The following is a 21306-nucleotide window of genomic DNA, read 5'->3' as shown; positions in this document are numbered from 1 at the left end:
ACACTGGCGAGCAAAATAAAGGAAAATCCTAAGATGTTTTATAAGTATATTAAGGGCAAGAGGATAACCAGGGAAAGGGTAGGGCCCATTAGGGACCAAAGTGGCAATCTGTGTGTAGAGCCAGAGGATGTAGGCGGGGTTTTAAATGAATTTTTTGCATCTGTGTTCACTATGGAGAAAGACGATGCAGACATAGAAATCGGGCAAGGGGACTGTGACATACTTGAACATATTAGCATCGAGAGGGAGGAGGTGCTAGCGGTTTTAGCAGGCCAAAAAGTGGATAAATCCCCAGGCCCGGACGAGATGTATCCCAGGCTGCTGTGGGAGGCAAAGGAGGAGATTGCAGGGGCTCTGACACTAATTTTCAGAACCTCTCTGGCCACAGGGGATGTACCAGAGGACTGGAGAACAGCTAACGTAGTACCATTATTCAAGAAGGGTAGCAGGGATAAACCAGGGAATTACAGGCCAGTGAGTCTAACATCTGTGGTGGGGAAATTATTGGAAAAAATTCTGAGGGACAAAATTAATCTCCACTTGGAGAGGCAAGGATTAATCGGGGATAGCCAGCATGGCTTTGTCAAGGGTAAATCATGTCTGACAAATCTGATCGAATTTTTCGAGGGGGTGACTAGTGGGGTGGATGAGGGAAATGCTGTGGATGTGGTTTACATGGACTTCAGTAAAGCTTTTGACAAAGTCCCGCATAGGAGACTGGTTAAGAAGGTAAGAGCCCATGGGATCCAGGGTGCCTTGGCGCGTTGGATCCTAAACTGGCTGAGTGGCAGGAGGCAGAGGGTGATGGTTGAAGGTTGCTTTTGTGACTGGAAGCCTGTGTCCAGTGGGGTACCTCAGGGATCGGTGCTGGGTCCCTTGTTGTTCGTGATCTACATAAATGATTTGGATGAGAATGTAAAAGGTATGATCAGTAAGTTCGCAGATGACACGAAAATTGGTGGGGTGGTAAATTGCGAGGAGGAAAGCCTCCGGCTACAGGACGATATAAACGGGTTGGTCAGATGGGCGGAAAAGTGGCAAATGGAATTTAACCGTGAAAAGTGCGAGGTGATGCATTTTGGACGGACAAATAAGGCAAGGGAATACACAATGAGTGGTAGGACCCTAGGAAGTACAGAGGGTCAGAGGGACCTTGGTGTACATGTACATAGATCCCTGAAGGCAGCGGAGCAGGTAGATAAGGTGGTTAAAAAGGCATATGGGATACTTGCCTTCATTAGCCGAGGCATAGAATATAAGAGCAGGGAGGTTATGATGGAGCTGTACAAAACGCTGGTGAGGCCACAGCTGGAGTACTGTGTGCAGTTCTGGTCGCCTCACTATAGGAAGGATGTGATTGCTTTGGAGAGGGTGCAGAGAAGATTCACCAGGATGTTACCTGGGATGGAGCGCCTCAGCTATGAAGAGAGGCTGGACAGGCTGGGGTTGTTTTCCTTGGAGCAGAGAAGGCTGAGGGGGGACCTGATTGAGGTGTACAAAATGATGAGGGGCATAGATAGGGTAGATAAAGAGGAACTTTTCCCCTTAGTGGGGGGGTCAATAACAAGGGGGCATAGATTCAGGGTAAGGGGCAGGAGATTTAGAGGGGATTTGAGGAGGAACTTTTTCACCCAGAGGGTGGTTGGAATGTGGAACTCAATGCCTGAAAGGGTGGTAGAGGCAGGAACCCTCACAACATTCAAGAAGCATTTGGATGAGCACTTGAAATGCCATTGCATACAAGGCTATGGACCAAATGCTGGAAAATGGGATTAGACTGGACAGGGATGGATGGGCGGCGCAGACACGATGGGCCGAAGGGCCTCTTTCTGTGCTGTAAAACTCTATGACTCTATGACTCTATATTCGCCAGAAATGGGCTGCCTGAACAGATTTGCTCCGACAATGGCCCACAGTTTGTATCTGAAGAGTTCCGGAGGTTCTTAAAGAACAATGGTGTTAAGCATTACACATCCGCCCCATATCATCCAGCCACCAATGGATTGGCTGAGAGGTTCGTTCAAACATTCAAGAAGGCTATCAAGGCAATGTGTAATGAAGACATACCCCTACAACACAAGGTGGATAACTTCTTGTTTGCCTACCGGAATGCAACACATGCGGTTACCAACCAAACTCCAGCCATGATGTTCTTCAATCGAAGACTACGATGCCGCTTGGATTTGGTTAAGCCAAACATCAGAAGAGATGTGGAGAACAGGCAGTTTCAGAATATGAATGAAAGGCCGACCAGGAGTTTTAAGATAGGTCAACCAGTTTTGGCCCGGGACTACCACACAGAGAAATGGCAGCCAGGAACGATCTGCACACGGCAAGGACCCCTAATGTATACCGTGGATGTTGGAGAGAGCATTGTAAGACGCCATGCTGACCAGATTCTAGAGTCACTGGAAAACGTCAATTCCACACCACGATCCGATACACCTGGTGATGAAACCGAAGTACCAATTGCATCTACCTCAGAATCGGTGATATTGGAAGCAGACGAACCAAACAACGACGTTGATCCCGAATCAACTTTGCCAGAAGAACCTGATACCCCAAAGAGGCGTTATCCAGACAGAATCAGGAAGCCTCCTCAAAGACTGAACTTATAATTGCTTAACTTCAGCTAATGTATCTAGCAACTGTAATTGTAAATATGTTATTTAATTATTAATCGAATGTTATGTACTGTTTAGCTAAAAGGGGAGGAATTGTAGTGTATGTACTTTGCAGAAGGAATTATATTCTGCAGCCCCTGTATACTGCAGTACCAGTAGTGACCACCCCTGTATATAAGCCTGCGTAGTAACTTTGCATAGTAGTTCCAGTTTGTCTCCACTCAGTAAAGACCTGTTGTAACCAACTCCTGCAGTCCGTGTCTCAATTACACACGGACATAATACATGGTATTCGCAAATTTTCCTGATGGGCATTTACAGAAATAATTTAGGAATGTGAATCACCAGGAAAAATACATACCCACATTACGCAGGACAAGCCTGATCATGATTTGGGAGTACAACCAAACAGCAAGGACACACAGTGCAATCGTGCTGTCTCACCTGACTCGTATCTAGATATGTATTCTGGAGTGACCCAGCATCCATCTTTATGCACTGTCAGCTCTGAATAGGGGAGTGTTACCTCAGACTGAATTCAGGGATCACCAGCTCCATTGTCCCGGTAACTATACTTCACAGCTGAAGAGGCTCGGTCACTAGAAGAACCTGAACTTTAAATACCCAACTCGCTCAGGAGTATTGAGCACAGGAGCAGAGTGCAGCTTCACTGCAATTTTTGAAACAGTGCTATTTTGAAAGAGTCGAGGCAATGTGACCTTGCCACACCAAGAGCCTGTAATCATGTTGGATGCTGCTGGTTCTGTAGTTTGTTTACATCAGGAAATTCCAGCTTTTTTCCAAATACAGAATTGTAGTGTGATGGTGCCCCTTTAAATGTTCCAACAAATAAGTTAATGACATTGTTGTGCTGGTGTACATGTCACTGCAACTAATCGCCCATCAGAGGTGCACATTCGAAATGCAACCCAGCCTAGTTCTATATACCATTATTTCTGTAGAGGAAGAGGTAACATTGTATAAAGAAAAGAGGGAGCTATTAACAACTCCCTGTGTGCTGTTTGCAAACAGTTTTCCAACTCAACAGTCCTACTGCATAATGGTGATTAATGGTGCAAAACACATTCGACTCCCACCTCATTAATCATAGATACACTGCCTCTCGGTTGTGATATCCACACTGGCTCATGGAGTTTAACCATTTTGAATGAGCTATACAGAATCTTCATTATTTTTATTTAGCGAAAATACACTTGGGCATCTTTATTCTATAACAATCTTGAATAAAAATCATTCTTTTTTTTAAAAAAAGGAAGCATTTGCTTTGGGATAGAATTGATATATGCTGTGGCACAACTATACTGCACTCAATATGGTGGTAGTGGACGATCAATGGCCATTCTATTGGGCATAGCTGAACCTCAATCTTCGAAAGGCTGGGCTTCTTTAGTGGCTTTGTAGTAATTCTAAAGTTCCAGTATTATCTCACCTTGCGATTGTTTCCAGAGAATTAGTATATTTGATATCCAAATTTCTGTTCTCCTCACCTGAAGGTATTGATGCATATTGGGATACTTTTCCTTGCGTGCCAGCTGCTTTCCAGTACCTCACTCAAGGGAGCCTCGACCTAGTGCCTGTAGGCTATGTGACTAAAGGAGCATCGCAGTCAAGCCGGTTCCAGTCCTTGCCCAAAGTCCACACACGAGCTCTTGCTAGGGTGGGTCAATCGGCAGCAAACAGCAGCAGGAACCCTGCTTGGAATTTTCCCCTTCCCAGGCCCAAGTGGTGAAGCCAATTTTTGCACCCCTTCTGCAACCCTGGCTGAGACCAGCTAGCTCAGTGCAAACCACTGCTTAACCCTGGGATCTTACTGAGCTATATGGCTCAGTTACACACTGCTTTCGCTAGCTTATCCATTGGGGAGCTACATTTCCAGAGTATTCAATGTAATTCAGTTTCTGAAAACTAAGTTTTGCAGCCTGATTAGTATTTAAGTGCGATCTCAATCAGGTTTGGTCTGTTCATTCTAACGGCCACACACACACACACAAGGCAAAGACTATTTTAGTCATGACACTTGCTCTATAAACTTATGCTTTAAATATCTGCTTTTTTAAGGGTTCATTCATAACTGTCGACATAATCAGGCCAACAGATTAATCTTTTTCCTACTCCATTCACAAAGCAGCATTGCCTAAATATGACGACTTTCCCCTGTTGAATCAAGTGCTATAAGGTGAATCCCGCATTTTCGTGCCCACCACCCCATCGCTCACCACCCCCACACCCCCACCACTCCCGCCGCCCCACAGGGCCACACCCGACATGAGCATGATTGGAAAATGGCGTCGTTACAGTCCTTGATTTTGTGTCCATTAAAACGGAAGTTCCGTGGTGTGGGGTGGTGAGTGTATATATTGTGATGCACAAGGTATCACAGTTGTATGGGACAGGTTGGGTGGACCAGAGGGTCATTTCCTGTCCATCACTGTTCATATGAAAGGATGGGAAATCAAGAGCTGTGCCGCCACGGATTCAGTATGTGGTCTCGGTGGGCGAGGCTCCACACCAGAAACACAGAAGTGGAATATTTACCCCGCAGCGTCTTACTGCTTGCACCTGTCTGAATTGCTACCTTTCCCCAATTTACTATCAGAGTTGCTCTCTCGCAGGATTTCTCACTTTTATTTATTCTTAACTATCTGATTCTGTCCAACGCCTCGATTTTGAAAATTCTCATCCTTGATTACAAATCCCTCCATGGCCTGGCCCCTCCCTATCTCTGTAATCTCCTCCAGCCCCGCAACCCCCTCCGAGATATCTGCACTCCTCTAATTCTGGCCTCTTGAGCATCCCCGATTTTAGTCGTTCAATCATTGGCGGTCGTACCTTCAGCTGCCTAGGCCCGAAGCTCTGGAATTCCCTGCCTAAACCTCTCCGCCTCGCTACCTCTCTCTCCTCCTTTAAGACGCTCCTTAAAACCTACCTCTTTGACCAAGCATTTGGTCACCTGCTCTAATATCTCATGTGGCTCGGTGTCAAATTTTGTTTAATAACGCTCCTGTGAAGCGCCTTGGGACATTTTACTACGTTAAAGGTGCTATATCAATACAAATTGTTGTTGTTGTTGTCTTCCTTTCACTCTTTTTCTGTTTCTCCCTTTTTAACTGACCTGGTCTATATGTTTCTACCAAACACTGCCACCATCTATCTTTCTCACTCTCAACTCTTTTTGATTTCTGACCTTCAGTATCTTCCCCCTGCTCCTTGATAACTTGTTATTTAAGGTTTCCTCCTGGTTTTTTTTCTCTTCTTGAGCAAATCATTCAATATCACTCTCTCTTGTCCTTGTTTTGCAATTGTTGTCATTCAGAGCCTCCCTTTGAGTCTCCTTAACTCCTTCACAAGCTTTACCCTGTCTTTTCCCTCTTTCAAGACATGTGTCACTGAAGGTCTTCTTTATGTGTTCAGATTGTCATAGTGCCTCCCAGCTCGGCTCTGATGCCAGCTTCCACTGTACCGCACTGTTTAAAATGAGGCTGGCCTGTGGGAATCAGTGTTCGCACTGTTGACTTTGTTGTGCCACACTAGACATCAGATCAGCTCTCTCCGTAATACTAAATTTCAGTTTTCACGCCTACTGAGCTTTAACAAGGTTGGCTTCAAAATGCACTGGGTTCAAACTGTTTATAAAGCACAAATAATATGTTATGCCTTTCTGCTTCAAGCATACACTTTTGTACCCTTGTGATTTTCCTGACTATTATAGATGGCTCCCATTAGATTATAATTTACTAGTTAATATGCTGTGGCCTTGATCATGGACCAAAAAAAAGAGTAAGCACAATTTTAAAGCATTAAACAAAATATTAAAATTAATTGCATTTGATTTGCTTTCCACAGAAACTTGTTTTTTAAATTTCTGCATCTAATATTTGGCTTGCAATCCTCAGATTACACTCAGTTATGCTTCTTTAGTGATTCCTTCCATTGCTTTAAAATGTTTACTTGAGCAAAATTACATTAACCTGGAGATGTTTCTTTTTAAAAGCGAATTTTTCTGAAAACAATCGACAAATCCATTGTATCTTTTCTGAAAAGGAGGTTGAAGGGAGCACGTGCCGAATTCTGGTGCATGCGTGTGGCTGGGAAGGAGGGGAGGGATGTGTGCAGTAAAGCCCAAGGCTAGCATAGGTCCAGGGTGAGGGGGGTGGAAGTGAGTCCAGGGCTAGAGTGAGACCCGAGGCTACAGCGGCACTGAGGCAGGGCTGGCAAAAGGCCCAGAATTGTTGGCAGCGTGCTGACTCATACAAGCTATAGTGCAGTTAGGGTTCAACTCAGAATATTGGACCTCAGCTGAGTGAGGTGGTCCATGAACTATCAGGGGAGGGTCTACACAAAGTCAGGGATATGCATAGAAACATAGAAGACAGGAGCAGGAGTAGGCCATTCGGCCCTTCGAGCCTGCTCCGCCATTCAATGAGATCATGGCTGATCATCCAAATTCAGTACCCTGTCCCTGCCTTCTCCCCATATCCCTTGATCCCTTTAGCCTCAAGAAATATATCCAACTCTTTCTTGAATATATTTAATGAACTGGCCTCCACCGCCCTCTGTGGCAGAGAATTCCACAGGTTCACCACTCTCTGGGTGAAGAAATTCCTCCTCATTTCTGTCCTAAATGGCTTACCCCTTATCCTTTGACTGTGACCCCTGGTTCTGGACTCCCCGGCTATCTGAAACATCCTTTCTGCATCTAGTCTGTCCAGGCCTGACAGAATTTTATAGGTTTCGATGAGATCCCCTCTCAATCTTCTAAACTCCAGTGAGTATAAGCCCAATCGACACAATCTCTCCTCGTACGTCATTCCTGCCATCCCAGGTATCAGCCAGGTATGGAGGCCAATAGGTATGTGCATGGGAGTGGGGAAGTCATTATAGTAATTGGAAGATGGAATGGATGAAACATTTTTAGGTGTTTACATTGTTGTGAATTTTATTTTTAGGAGTGGCTGGGCATCTGTCACTGTGACTGTATCTTGGCGAATTGTTTTCTGCAGTGTGTCTGAGTAGAATGTAACTGCAGCTTTTTTGGTGGAATGTGCAGAGAAAATGGATTGGTGAATAACAAAAGCAGAAGATAAATTGGAAGGCAGAATAACCCAGAGATTTGAACACTTGCTCAATGTTCCTGACATGCTTAACAGCCACAAGAAATTTTATTATAAAGACTGTCTTATTGAGGAATGTTGAATTTAATTTTCAAATAATAAATGAACAGAATGAGATTTCCCATCCATGCAGCTAATACCATTTCAGCGAGGTTATTTGGATCTTATTTTGCTCTAAATGTAATTGTACAGGAAAATCTGCCTGAAGTGGCTAAACCAATAATAATGAATCAAAGCCAATTGCGAATAGCACTGTGACTTGAACTAACTAAACAATTAGCCTGGAGATGGCAATGGGAAACTTTCTTTCGTTATTCACTGAAGCTCCTACCTGTTGGATTGAAGCCATGGGGAGGGGTAAATTCAGGGAGCTAAGCTGCCGCTGCAGTGTTCCCCTCCTCGAAAGGCTTGTGGTCAGTTGGGAAAGGGATAACTGAAGAACAACAAAACAAGTGGCAGCTCAGCTGTGATCGAAAAACCTTGTTTCCCTACAACCCTCTTTAGTAAACTTTCTGTTATAACGGGGCGTCTAATATTAACCCTGCGAGACTCCAGTTGCAAGTTTCTCTCCCACCCTCCACACCCCCTCCTGATGGTGTAGACTTTTACCAATGTATAGTTGCACAGGTCATGGCAACCTTAAAGTGCCTCAGTCAAGTTTAAGGGCTTGTCTACCCTGGCTGGGCAGTCTAGAACTAGGGGGCATAGTCTCAGGATAAGGAGTCGGCCGTTTAAGACTGAGATGAGGAGAAACTTCTTCACTCAAAGGGTTGTGATTTTATGGAATTCTCTATCCCAGAGGGCTGTGGATGCTCAATCGTTGAGTATATTCAAGATAGAGATCGATAGATTTTTGGATACTAAGGGAATCAAGGGATAGGGAGATAGTGCAGGAAAGTGGAGTTGTGATAGAATATCAGCCATGATCTTATTGAATAGCGCAGCAGGCTTGAAGGGCTGTATGGCCTACTCCTGCTCTTATTTCTTATGTTCTTATTTGTGTACCTAGACAGTGAGTGTCAACAGGGTCTGTGGAAGACATTGATAGCAATCCTATTCTTACCCGATGCCCACACATACACACTTTCTAGCAGGGGTCACTAGCGTGATCAGGAGTGGGAACGATGGATGGTTTCTTCCCTTCCTAACCAAGGGGCAGCAAGACCAATTATAGCATCACAGCTGCTGCCCTATCCAAGATAAGCTAACTCAGCATAGGCCAGGAATCGACCCTAGCATCTTTTGGCCTGTATGACTTAGCGCTACACAGAAGTGCCTTTGCTCATCAGACCTTTGTTCATCAGACCTTTGCTCATCAGGCCTTTTTTGTGCCATCAGGCTGCCCTTTACCGGATGTCACAGCTACTAAGCAGAACACTGAAGCAGGAAAGTAAATCAAAGACCATCAAAGAACTAATGTGCTTCTCTATTAATGAGATCTCTCTTTCCATACCACAACAGCAACAGGCCTGTCAGGGGAAAAGAGAAAACCAATAAAAGACACAAACGGGCTTGAAATTGAGGATAAGCACAACATAGTAAATATTCTGAATGACTACTTCCTCCAAGTAGTCACAAGGGAAGACTTTAGCAACATGCCTTTGCCAGACAAAGGTATGCCAAGTAAAGTCAATGGGCAGGATTTTCATTGGGCCGTGGAGGCGGGATTGGAGGCGTCTGGGGGGTTAAAATCTCGAAATCGAGGGGCACGAACCCGTCCCGCCCCCAACCCGCCTCCATGCCAGTTTCAAAGGAGGCGGATACCCGACCTGTGCTGGGAGCCGCCTCCCCGAGGCGGGAAGGGGATTAGTGCCAATTAACTGCCTGTTAACAGGTAGTTAACAGGCAGTTTTTAGCCTAATCCCTATTTTTATTGCTGAAGGGTGGGATTCCCGACGGCTCCCAACCACGACAAGTTCGCGAGGCGGACCGTCGGGCTGAAGGACTTGGAGGGTTCGAGATGTCCGGTGTTCAGGTGAGTGATGGGTGCATGAGTGAAGGGGTAAGTGTGTTTGGTGTGTGTAAAGTGTTTAAAGAAGTTTTACTTACCTTTACAGCCTTCCTTCCTTCAGGTCTCGGGAGTCCCTCATCTCACCGGCACAGAAAGCAGAATGGCCGCGAGCTGTCAAAAGCTGCAGCATTCAGCTTTCTGTTCTGGAGAGATCTCTAAATCAGCCTGAGAGGAAGGAATTAACTTAGTGTACAGATTGTCAGTGTTTGACAGCTTCAAAGAGCTGTCAAATGCTGATAATTCATCTGTCAAAAGCTCTTGACAGATGAAATGTCAATCTGTGACGTCACCTGTTGCCAGGTGGCCCTTAATTGGCCTGCTGAGCCTGCTGGGCGGGCTCAACAAGGTCAATCAAGTGAAAATCGCGTGGGTTGGCCACAACTCGATGGAGGCGGGACTACAACCCCGAAAGTTGTAGTCCCGCCTCCTACACACCTCCAGAATCAAAATCCAGCCCAATAACTTCACCAGGAATCAGATAAAAGTCCTAGACAGGCTAAATGTACTCAAAACAAATAAATCCTCAGGGATAGATGGTATTATCTCAGACAGCCGAAAGAGACTAGGGAGGAGATCTGTGATGCACTGACAATCATTGAGGGAATCAGTGGTGCGCTGGAGAGGGACCAGCGGAGTGGAACAAGGCCCACATTCCAAAAGGGTGACAAAACAGATGCAGGCAACTTCCAAATCAGCAGTCTCACTTCCATTCAATGTAAAATCATGGAATTGATTATCAGGAGTAAACAATAACCTTGTCATCAGCAGTCAGCATGGATTCAGAAGGGGAAGATCCTGCCTGACCAATCCCCTTAACTTTTTTGCGGAACTCACAACGCCACCATGATGTTTACCCTGACATCCAAAAGGCTTCTGATAAAGACTATTAATTAAACTCAATGGGAACATAGGAAGGAACATAGGAACAGGAGGAGGCCATTCAGCCCCTTGAGCCTGTTCCACCATTCAATTAAATCATGGCGGGTCTGTACCTTAACTCCATCTACCTGCCTAGGTGCCATAACCTTTGACATCCTTGCCTAACAAAAATCTATCAATCTCAGTTTTGAAATTTTCAACTGAACGAGCCACTACAGCTTTTTGGGGAAGAGAGTTGCAAATTTCCACTGTGAAGAAGGGCTCCCTGACATCACCCCTGAATGGCCCAGCTCTAATTTTAAGGTTATTCCCACTTGTTCTGAACTCCCCCAGCAGAGGAAATAGTTTCTCTCTATCATCTCCTTTAATCAGGCAGTTTTTTGCCTAATCCCTATTTTTAGCCCTGAAGTGTGGACTTCCCGACGGCTCCGAACCACGCCAAGTTAGCGAGGCGGACCGTCGGTCTGCAGGGGTTGGAGGGGTCGAGATCTCCGTTGTGCAGGTGGGTAATGGGTGCATGTGTGCAGAGGTAAGTGTGTGAGGTAAATGTAAAGTGTTTTAATAAGTTTTACTTACCTTTACTTTCTCCTGCAGGCTTCCTCCCTTCAGTTATCGGGAGTCCCTCAGTTCACCGGCACAGAAAGCAGAATGGCCGCTGAAATGTCAAAATCTGCAGCATTCTGCTTTCTGGTCTGGAGAGATCTCTAACTGAGTCTGAGTAGAAGGACTCAAGTTAGAAGACAGATTGTCAGTGTTTGACAGCTTCACAGAGCTGTCAAAAGCCCTTGACAGATGAAATGTCAATCACTGACGTCACCAGTAACCAGGTGTCCCTTAATTGGCCTACTGAGCCCGCTGGGCGGGCTTAACAAGGTCAATCAAGGGAAACTAGCGTGGTTTGGCCATAAGTCGATGGAGGCGGGACTACAACCCAAAAAGTGAGAGTCCCGCCTCCATCACGTCCCCATTGACAAAATCCAGCCCATTATGTTTCTTTAAGGCAGAACATTTTTCCCCATAATAGGTAAAAGTCTAAATAAGTTAACACAGGTGTTGGCCCTCCCACACTTTACTCAGTTATTCAGGAAAAGTAAACATTATATACTTTACCATACAGGTCTCCAACAGACCACATCATCGTTAATCGCCTCAACATGGGATAAAAGCTACTGTGGAACTAACAGGAACGTTATTCGAGGCTAACATTAAAATGCAAACATTAGAGATGAGAGAAATACGGCTGCGGGATGAGGCAGGAGCTGATGCTCCAATGTGTTAGGTCAACGTGTAGCAGTGGGATATGGGGTTCAGAGCTGTGATTGCCCATTCCCCACCTTCGTGCTCTCTGCTGTGATTCTGGGATGAGGTGCTGAATGAAAGCCAGGCACTTACCCAAGACAAAGTAATTTGGAAAGAGAGTCTAACTGGGTTGAACAGTTACGGATGTCACTGGTGCGAGTCAGCCTGCTGCCTTGGCTGGGAAATGGTGCATGGCACAGAGCGAGTTTAAAAATGTAAAACTTGGGTGGTGGAGTGTTATGTTCATAAATAAATAGACGTTTTCATTATGAACAGCTAGCTTGAGCTAGTCATTTATTCAGCCATGTGGACTAGTATACAGGCATCCATCTTGACTACTGCCTTGTGGGTAGCCCCTTACTAAACATACAGCTCCATCTGGTGTACCATTCTAGAATGACATGTTACTGATCATTACAGTGGAGGAAATAAAAGGAATCAAAAATTAGCATAAAGATCCACTCACCCCTGGCCCTCGTTGAGATCCAGAAGCTTGTGAAGTTTTCGTTTCTAAAGATAAAAATAACACATGCACAATCATATAGGATGCCTCAAACATGTGCATCAGTGAAGAATGCATAATTAACTTCATTGCTAACATCACCGATCAAGTGCCCTATAAGCAGGTTTTTTTTCTCCTCTTCTCTCCTACAGCTACTTACTCCTTCCTCGTGTACAGTTCCACAGCTGTTGGGAGACCTCCAATACCGTGCCCAAGTGGCCATTATTCATGTGTGAGGTGTATGTAACCTGAGCTTTTCCTCTGTGTCCATTCGCGTGCACACTTTGGCTGCCTGAGCCGTTCATTTCTTTTTCCACTGTTTCTCTCCCTTTTCCTTTTCTCTCTACCCCTCCCTGACCGCTCTCTCCTGTCGTCATGCCTCCTTTCATCGCTCCTCTCTCGGGTACTCTGCCCTCCTAAATCCCGACCCCAATCCTTCATTACTTTTCAACCTTCCTACTCTCCTGCAAGCATCCCAGGCTTGACTCCCTCTTGGATAAGCCTACAGCTTCCCTCTGTGCCTCTCTTGGCATCCTACGAAGGGCCCATCGAGGCACTCGTCACTGTCACCTTACGAGCAGCAACCCCAACTGTCCCATCCTACTCTCTCGCCGACATTCCCGCCCAGCGTGCTCACTGGGGGCTAATCTTGCCAATCTCCTTCCCATCCAACTCATCCCCCCCAGTGCTAACCCTGTGGACGGTGGCAGAAGGTCAGCCATCACCGGCCCTCTCCGCATCTCCCTCCAGAATGTCCGTTCACTTGCGAACTAAACCTTTGTCATCCATGAGCTTATTGTGGATGAGTGCATCGACATCATGGCCCTGAGGGAAACTTGGCTGAGGGGTGATGACACCTTACCCTTAACTGAAGCCTCCCTGCCTGGCAATACCTTTCACCACTTGCCCCGCTCAGACCGCCATGGTGGCGGTGTGGCTCTCATCACCAAATCACACCTTGGTCTGTCCCCCTACTCCTCCAGCACTTTCTCCTCCTTTGAGCATCTCACCTTATTCCACCCTCTCACCTCTCATTTAAAATTCTCCTTCTCTACCGCCCACCCAAGTACCATAAAAACTTTATTACCGAGATATCTTCACTGCTTTCCTGCCTCAGCCTCTGCACCTAATGACTTCTCATCCTCTGTGATTTCAACCTCCGCCTCAATTCATCATGCCCTCTCTCCTCTGAGTTCACTAGCCTCCTCCTTTAATCTCTCCCTCCATGTATACTCCCCAACCCATATCCACGGCCACCCCCTCAACCTTGCCATCGCTACTCCCATCGTGTCAATCACAGATAAGGCCATTTCTGACCACTTCCTCATATCACTCTCCTCCCACATCCCTCTTCCGCTCCCTCCCCCCCCCCCCCCAGCCCCCCTAACCCTACTTCCTTCTGTGTCCGCCCCTGGAAAAAAACTCTCCCAACTCTCTTACAACTGCCCTTATGAAATCCAAACTGGCCAGCCTTTGGCCCTCCACTCACCACGACATTTCTGCAGCTACCGATCTGCTTAACCACACCCTCACCACCCCCTTTGATGCCCTCGTCCCGAATAAAACAATTACTCTCTCTCACCCTGACCGTTCCCCATGGTACGGCCCACATCTTCGCTCCCTTAAGTCCAAGGGATGCAGACTTGAACGGATATGGCGGACAACTGGTTTAGCCATTCACCGCCAGATCTGGCTAGACCACAATAAACATTATCGGGTCCTGCTCTCGTCTGCCAAAATTGCTCAGTACTCCAGAATCATTCTGGAATGCAAAGATAAACCCCGGCTTCTATTCTCAACTGCTAACCGTCTTCTTAAACCCCATTCCCCTGTCTCCTCCACCCTCACCTCCGACAACAAGCATGAGGAGTTCATAGACTTCTTTGTCTCTAAGATTGAGACCATCCGATCAGCTGCCTCTGCTACTTCCCTTCCTTCCCCTAGCCAACCGGACCAAACTTCCTCTGAGGCTCCCCCCCTGCTCTAGCCCTGAACTCACATCTTTCTCCAGTTTCTCTCCGCTCTCCCCTCATGACCTCTCCGCACTCATCTTGCTCCCTCGACCCTATTCCCGCCAAACTGCTGACCAACCAACTTACTTTTCTGGCTCCCATGTTAGCTGATATTGTTAACGGTTCTCTCTCCTCAGGTACTGTCCTCCTCTCCCTCAAATCTGCCATCATCACCCCTCTCCTCAATAAAACAACCCTTGATCCATCCGTCCTTGCAAACTACCGCCCCATCTCCAACCTCCCTTTCCTCTCCAAAGTCCTCGAACGTGTTGTCGCCTCCCAAATCCGTGCCCATCTTTCCCGCATCTCCATGTTTGAATCCCTCCAATCAGGTTTCCGCCCCTGCCACAGTACCGAAACAGCTCTCATCAAAGTCACAAATGATGATTTTTAGCCAGAGAATCACTTGCAACGGCTTCTCTTCCCGCTCCCGCATCATTACCTCTGGTGTCCCCCAAGGATCTATCCTTGGCCCCCTCCTATTTCTCATCTACATGCTGCCCCTCAGCGACATCATCCGAAAACACAGCGTCAGTTTCCACATGTACGCTGATGACACCCAGCTCTATCTCACCACCTCCCTCAACGCCTCCACGGTCTCTAAATTGTCAGGCTGCTTGTCTGACATCGAGTACTAGATGAGCAGAAATTTTCTCCAATTAAATATTTGTTTTTGGTCTCCGCCACAAACTCCATTCCCTAGCCACTGACTCCATCCCTCACCCTAACATCTGTCTGAGGCTGAATCACACTGTTCGCAACCTTGGTGTCATATCTGACCCTGAAATGAGCTTCCGACCACATATCCGCAGCATAACTAAGACTACCTATTTCCGCCTCCGTAACATCACCCGTCTCCTCCGCCCTTGTCTCAGCTCATCCGCTGCTGAAACCCTTATCCATGCCTTTGTTACCTCTAGACCTGATTTTCCAACGTACTCCTGGCTGGCATCGCACATTATATCCTACGTAAACTTGAGGTCATCCAAAACTCGGCTGCCCATGTCCTAATTCGCACCAAGTCCCGTTCATCCATCACCCCTGTGCTCCCGGTTAAGCAACACCTCGATTTCAAAATTCTCATCCTTGTGTACAAATCTCTCCATGGCCTCGCCCCTTAGCCCCCCACAAACCGCCCCCCCCCCCCCCCCGAGATATATGCGCTCCTCAAATTCTGCCCTCTCGACCATCCCTGATTATAATCGCTCAACCATTGGTGGCCGTGCCTTCTGTTGCCTAGGCCCTAAGCTCTGGAATTCCCTGCCTAAACCGCTCCGCCTCTCTACCTCTCTTTCCTCCTTTAAGATGCTCCTTAAAACCTTTCACCAAGCTTTTGGTCACATGCCCTAATTTCTCCATATGTGGCTCAGTGTCAAATTTTTTGTCTTATAATACTCCTGTGAAGCACCTTGGGACGTTTTACTACATTAAAGGTGTAACATCCCCACCGACACCTGGGAATCCCTGGCCCAAGACCGCACAAAGTGGAGGAGAAGCATCCGGGAAGGCGCCGAACACCTCGAGTCTCTTCGCCAGGAGCAAGTGGAAGCCAAGTGCAGGCAGCGCAAGGAGCGCACGTCAACCCAAGCACCCCACCCACCCGCCCCTTCAACCACTGTCTGCCCCACCTGTGACAGAGACTGTAGGTCCCGCATTGGACTCATCAGTCACCTGCGAACTCATTTTTAATGTGGAAGCAAGTCATCCTCGGTTCCGAGGGACTGCCTAAGAAGAGAAGATATAAATACAAGTTGTTGTTGGTATGTGTGAGGCTTTAATGGTGAGCGCCCGAAGGCCTTCAATCACAATTTGCATCACAGCTCAAACTGACCCTGTCCTCACCCAACACACAAAAACACCAACATTCCCAGCAGTGGTCACGAGCCAGTGATGAAGTAAGGAGTGTGATGGAATACTCTCCACTTGCCTGGATGAGTGCAGCTCCAACAACACTCAAGAAGCTTGGCACCATCCAGAACAAAGCAGCCTGCTTGATTGGCACCCCATCTACCACCTTAACCATTCACTCCCTCCACCACCGGCGTACCGTGGCTGCAGTGTGTACCATCTACAAGATGCACTGCAGCAACTCGCCAAGGTTTCTTCGGCAGCACCTCCCAAACCCGCGACCTCTTCCACCTAGAAGGAAAAGGGCAGCAGGTGCATGGGAACACCACCACCTCCAAGTTCCCCTCCAAGTCACACACCATCCTGCTTAGAAGCATATCGCCGATCCTTCATCGTCACTGGGTCAAAATCCTGGAACTCCCTCCCTAACAGCACTGTGGGAGTACCTTCACCATACGGACTGCAGCAGTTCAAGAAGGTGGCTCACCACCACCTTCTCGAGGGGAACTAGGAATGGGCAATAAATGCTGGCCTTGCCAGCGATGCCCACATCCCATAAACGAATTTAAAAAAAGAACAGAAACCTTGCTCGAGTTCCCCCTCCTGAAGCTAGAGGCATTAAAGCTAATTGTAGCAGCTCTCTCTCCGCCCTGTTGAGATCAGCTAACTCAGCACAGGACATGGATTGAACCAGGGACCTTTGTGGTCTATGGCTCAGTTACTCACTGGGTAAACAGTGGTGGGCGAGATTCTCCGGCCATTGACTATGAATGGATGGAAAGTCTAGTCCACATAGTCATTGGGCGATAAAGTTACATTAAAATGTGCTGGTGTCTTATTCTGAGGATGAGTTGATGTTATCAGACTGCTTTGTGGGTTGAATACAATTGTTATATTACCATCATAAGTGATTCGCTGACAGAAATTTAACGTCCACATACAAGGAGGATACTGCAGTCACTCCATGGGGGGACAGATGTGGACAATGTCCCCTTAAAGAAACTGCACCCTGAACATGCAGAGGCTCTCCCCCTGCTCAGCTGCATGTAAGGACCTGTCCTGGGTGACACCTTCAGTTATTTACCAGGAGGAAATAGCACTCAGACCCCAAGAAACAGCAGGAGCTCTGAAGACTGACATAAGAGTGTCGGCTGTGGCTCAGTGGGAAGAGCCCTCACATCTGAGTAAGAAGGTTCAAGTCCCACTCCAGAGCATTGAGCACAAAAATCCAGGCTGACACTCCAGTGCAATGTTGAGGGAGTGCTGCACTGTCGGAGGTGCCAGCTTTCGGATGAGACGTTAAACCGAGGCCCGGTCTGCTCTCTCAGGTGGACGTAAAAGATCCCCTGGCACGGTGTCCTGACCGATATTTATCCTTCAATCAACATCATAAAAAAAATGATTATCTGGTCATTAGCACATTGCTGTTTGTGGGAGCTTGCTGTGTGCAAAATGGCTGCCGCGTTTCCGACATTACAACAGTGACTACACTTTAAAAAGTACTTCATTGGCTGTGATGCACTTTGGGATGTCCTGAGGTAGTGAAAGGCGCAATAGAAATGCAAATTCTTTCTATCTTTATGTGGAATTCTTTATGTGGAGGTTGAACTTGTCATCTGTGGTAGGTAACCTAACTTTCTTTTAATAGCGGAGTAGTACAGAAGTTGCCAGTGAGATTTTCAGGGCCTATATTTTCAGGTCAGTTTGCAGCACACCAGAGCTGTTACAACAAAAGAGCGATGCTTAGTAAAAGCACAGAGGTCATTCCAGGTCACTGCCATGCTAACGACTCAAGAAAAACCTGCCTATATTGGCCCAACAAGTAGTCGCTGAATACATCGTGAGCCCTGAGTTTCCCTAAGACCTAGGAGATCCCACCCTAATAAGGATCAGTACCAGATACAGTCCACCACTCAATTTACTAATCTCTGTCTTGCTTACATGAAAAACAAACTTAGATTCATAGGGCTAAAAATTGAATAGCGCCCCATTTGACGCGCTAACTTCGCCGGGGCGCGACATTTAGCGCCCCAGAAAAATTAGCACCCCCGCGCCGGAAATTGAGTGGTTGCGCCCCAAGAGGGAAGCGGGGCGCTACTGGAAGCACCCCACATCCCTCTTGGTGCGCTGCGAGTCAATATCGCAGGCCTTCCTCCCCTTCTTAAAGGCCTTGTGCAGCGCGACCCGGGGCCCAGCTGGGCCCCCGGGGATCAGGAGTGCCGGCAAAAGAGCCCGGCACTCAAGAGAAGTGCCGGGCTCTTGGAGCACAGCCGGCATTCTGCGGGGGGTGGGGGGGTGGGGGGGCGTTCAGGAGGCCAGGGACGGGAGCGCAGGCAGCTGCTGGCAGGTGGCCGCCCCGCACCTCGCCTTTAAATTGCGCCTCCCCGGCCGCAGGTAGGCCCCCCAACCCCGTCGGACATCATCGCCGGTGGCGCAGTGCCACCGCTAACCTCCCGCTGAATTTCGCTAGTTGCTTTGCGCCCCATTAGAAACATAGAAGATAGGAGCAGCAGTAGGCCATTCGGCCCCTCGAGCCTGCTCCGCCATTCAATGCGATCATGGCTGATCATTCAAATTCAGTACCCTGTCCCTGCTTTCTCTCATATCCCTTGATCCCTTTAGCCTTAAGAAATATATCTAACTCCTTCTTGAATATATTTAATGAACTGGCCTCTACTGCCTTTTGTGGTAGAGAATTCCACAGGTTCACCACTCTTTTAGGGCACTAACGGGAGGCACAAAGCAACCCAATTTTTCCCCATAGAATCAGAAAGAGGCCATTCGGCCCACTGTGTCTATGCCAGCTGAAAAAGAGCTATCCCCCCTAATCGCACTTTCCAGCTCTTGGCCTATAGCCTTGTAGGTTACGGCACTTCAAGTGCATATTCAAGTCCTTTTTAAATGCAATGAGGGTTTCCTGCCTCTACCACCTTTTCAGACAGTGAGTTCCAGACCTCCACCACCTTCTGGGTGAAAAAGTTCTCCTCAACTCCCCTCTAATCCTTCTACCAATTACAGTAAACGCTTTCTTATTCGGTGCCGATTGATAAAAAATTCTGGATAACACAGGGGTATACTTACCAAGGCAATTTTTAACACAAACAAAAATAAAAACCACTGACTAACTCAGCCACCGCGGGAGACTCGGACTCAGCAAAACGAGTGCTGGATGGATTCGGCAAGATTACCGGTTATCTATTTTGCCGGTTATTGAAGTAATCCGGATGATTAAGTGCCGTTTAAACAAGAGTTTACTGTACTTTAAATCTAGGCTCCATGGTTATTGACCTCTCTGCTAAGGGAAATAGGTCCTTCCTATCCACTCTATCTAGGCCCCTCTTAGTTTTATACACCTCAATTAAGTCTCCCCTCAGCCTCATCCATTCCAAAGAAAACAGCCCCAGCCTATCTAATCTTTCCTCATAGCTAAAATTCTCCAGTCCTGGCAACATCCTCGTAAATCTCCTCTGTACCCTCTCTAGTGCAATCACATCTTTCCTGTAATATGGTGACCCAGAACTGCACGCAGTATTCTAGCTGTGGCCTAACTAGTGTTTTATACAGTTCAAGCATAACCTCCCTGCTCTTATATTCTGTGCCTCGGCTAATAAAGCAAAGTATCCCGTATGCCTTCTTAACCGCCTTATCTACCTGTCCTGCTATCTTCAGGGATCTGTGGACATGCACTCTAAGGTCTCTCTGTTCCTCTACACTTCTCAGTGTCCTACCATTTATTGTGTATTCCCTTGCATTATTAGCCCTCTCCAAATGCATTACTTCACATTTCTCTGGATTGAATTCCATTTGCCACTTTTCTGCCCACTTGACCAGTCCATTGATATCTTCCTGCAGCCTACAGCTTTCTTCCTCACTATCAACCACATGGCCAAATTTTGTATCATCTGCAAACTTCTTAATCATGCCCCTTACATTGAAGTCTAAATGATTGATATATACCACAAAAAGCAAGGGACCTAGTACTGAGCCCTGTGGAACCCCACTGGAAACAGCCTTCCAGTCACAAAAACACCCGTCGACCATGTGCTTCCTGCCACTGAGCCAATTTTGGTTCCAACTTGCCACTTTCTCTTGGATCCTAAGGGCTTTTACTTTTTTGACCAGTCTGCCATGTGGGACTTTGTCAAAAGCCTGCTAAAATCCATGTAGACTACATCAAACGCGGTACTCTCATCGACCCTCCTTGTTACCTCCTCAAAAAATTCAATAAAGTTAGTCAAATACGACCTTCTCTTAACAAGTCCATGCTGACTGTCCTTGATAAATCTGTCCCTTTCTAAGTGACAATTAATACTATCCCTCAGAATTTTTTCCAATAATTTGCCCACCACCGAGGTTAGGCTGACTGGCCTGTAATTACTCGGTCTATCCCTTTCTCCCTTTTTAAATAACGGTACAACATTAGCAGTTAGGTTAGGTTAACAAAGCTTTTTATTGTGTCAACATCATAGGTTGGTCTACAGTGCCCACTTTTCAGTGTGGATCGATCTGCAACACTCTGATTTCCTGAGATAAGTGAGGCTAAGGAACAATCTTAGGCAAAAAGGAAGAAAAGGACAGAACTTCCCTGTCCACATGCCGCGTGAGACAGGGTGAGCCTACTGCTAAACTGCGACAGCTTTTCAGTGTCTTTCACTTGTGCGAAGGACACTCGAACTCAGAACAAATCAGGTTCTGATATTAGCTCGCTCAGAATCAGACACAAGTAGCACATAAGAGCAGTCTGGGGAACAATACCAGACACTATTCATCATCCAGAACAAACACGGCACTCAAATGAATCTTTTGAGGTCAAGAGCTGGCTTTAGCTGGTGGCTCTAGTCAGGATCGACCATGATTGCTTTCATTAGTTGGCCTGTTCTTTGACCCCAACCAGTTCCAACTCACCTCCTGTGTCACCTGTTGTTCACTCCCAGGCACCAGCTCCATTGCTTTCACCTGGGGGCAATTAGGTAGTGTTGATGAGAATGTGATACTAAGA

General features: G+C 46.9%; 1 protein-coding gene across 2 annotated transcripts in view; it reads right to left on the bottom strand.

The window, feature by feature from the left end:
* The window catches only part of nphp4 (nephronophthisis 4), a 517372-nt gene that overhangs the window by 173351 nt on the left and 322715 nt on the right, over positions 1-21306 (bottom strand). For both annotated transcript variants that reach the window (XM_085966844.1, XM_085966846.1), the window contains exon 11: positions 12412-12455. In XM_085966844.1, coding sequence (XP_085822970.1) covers positions 12412-12455 — 44 coding nt within the window. The remainder of the gene's footprint in view (positions 1-12411; positions 12456-21306) is intronic.

This window comes from Somniosus microcephalus, chromosome 25, assembly GCF_052327205.1.
Source record: "Somniosus microcephalus isolate GS21.2 chromosome 25, FLI_Smic_1.0, whole genome shotgun sequence".
Taxonomy (NCBI): Eukaryota; Metazoa; Chordata; class Chondrichthyes; order Squaliformes; family Somniosidae; genus Somniosus; species Somniosus microcephalus.
Note: the sequence above shows the minus strand (reverse complement) of the source record. Positions and strands in the feature narration are given on the sequence as shown.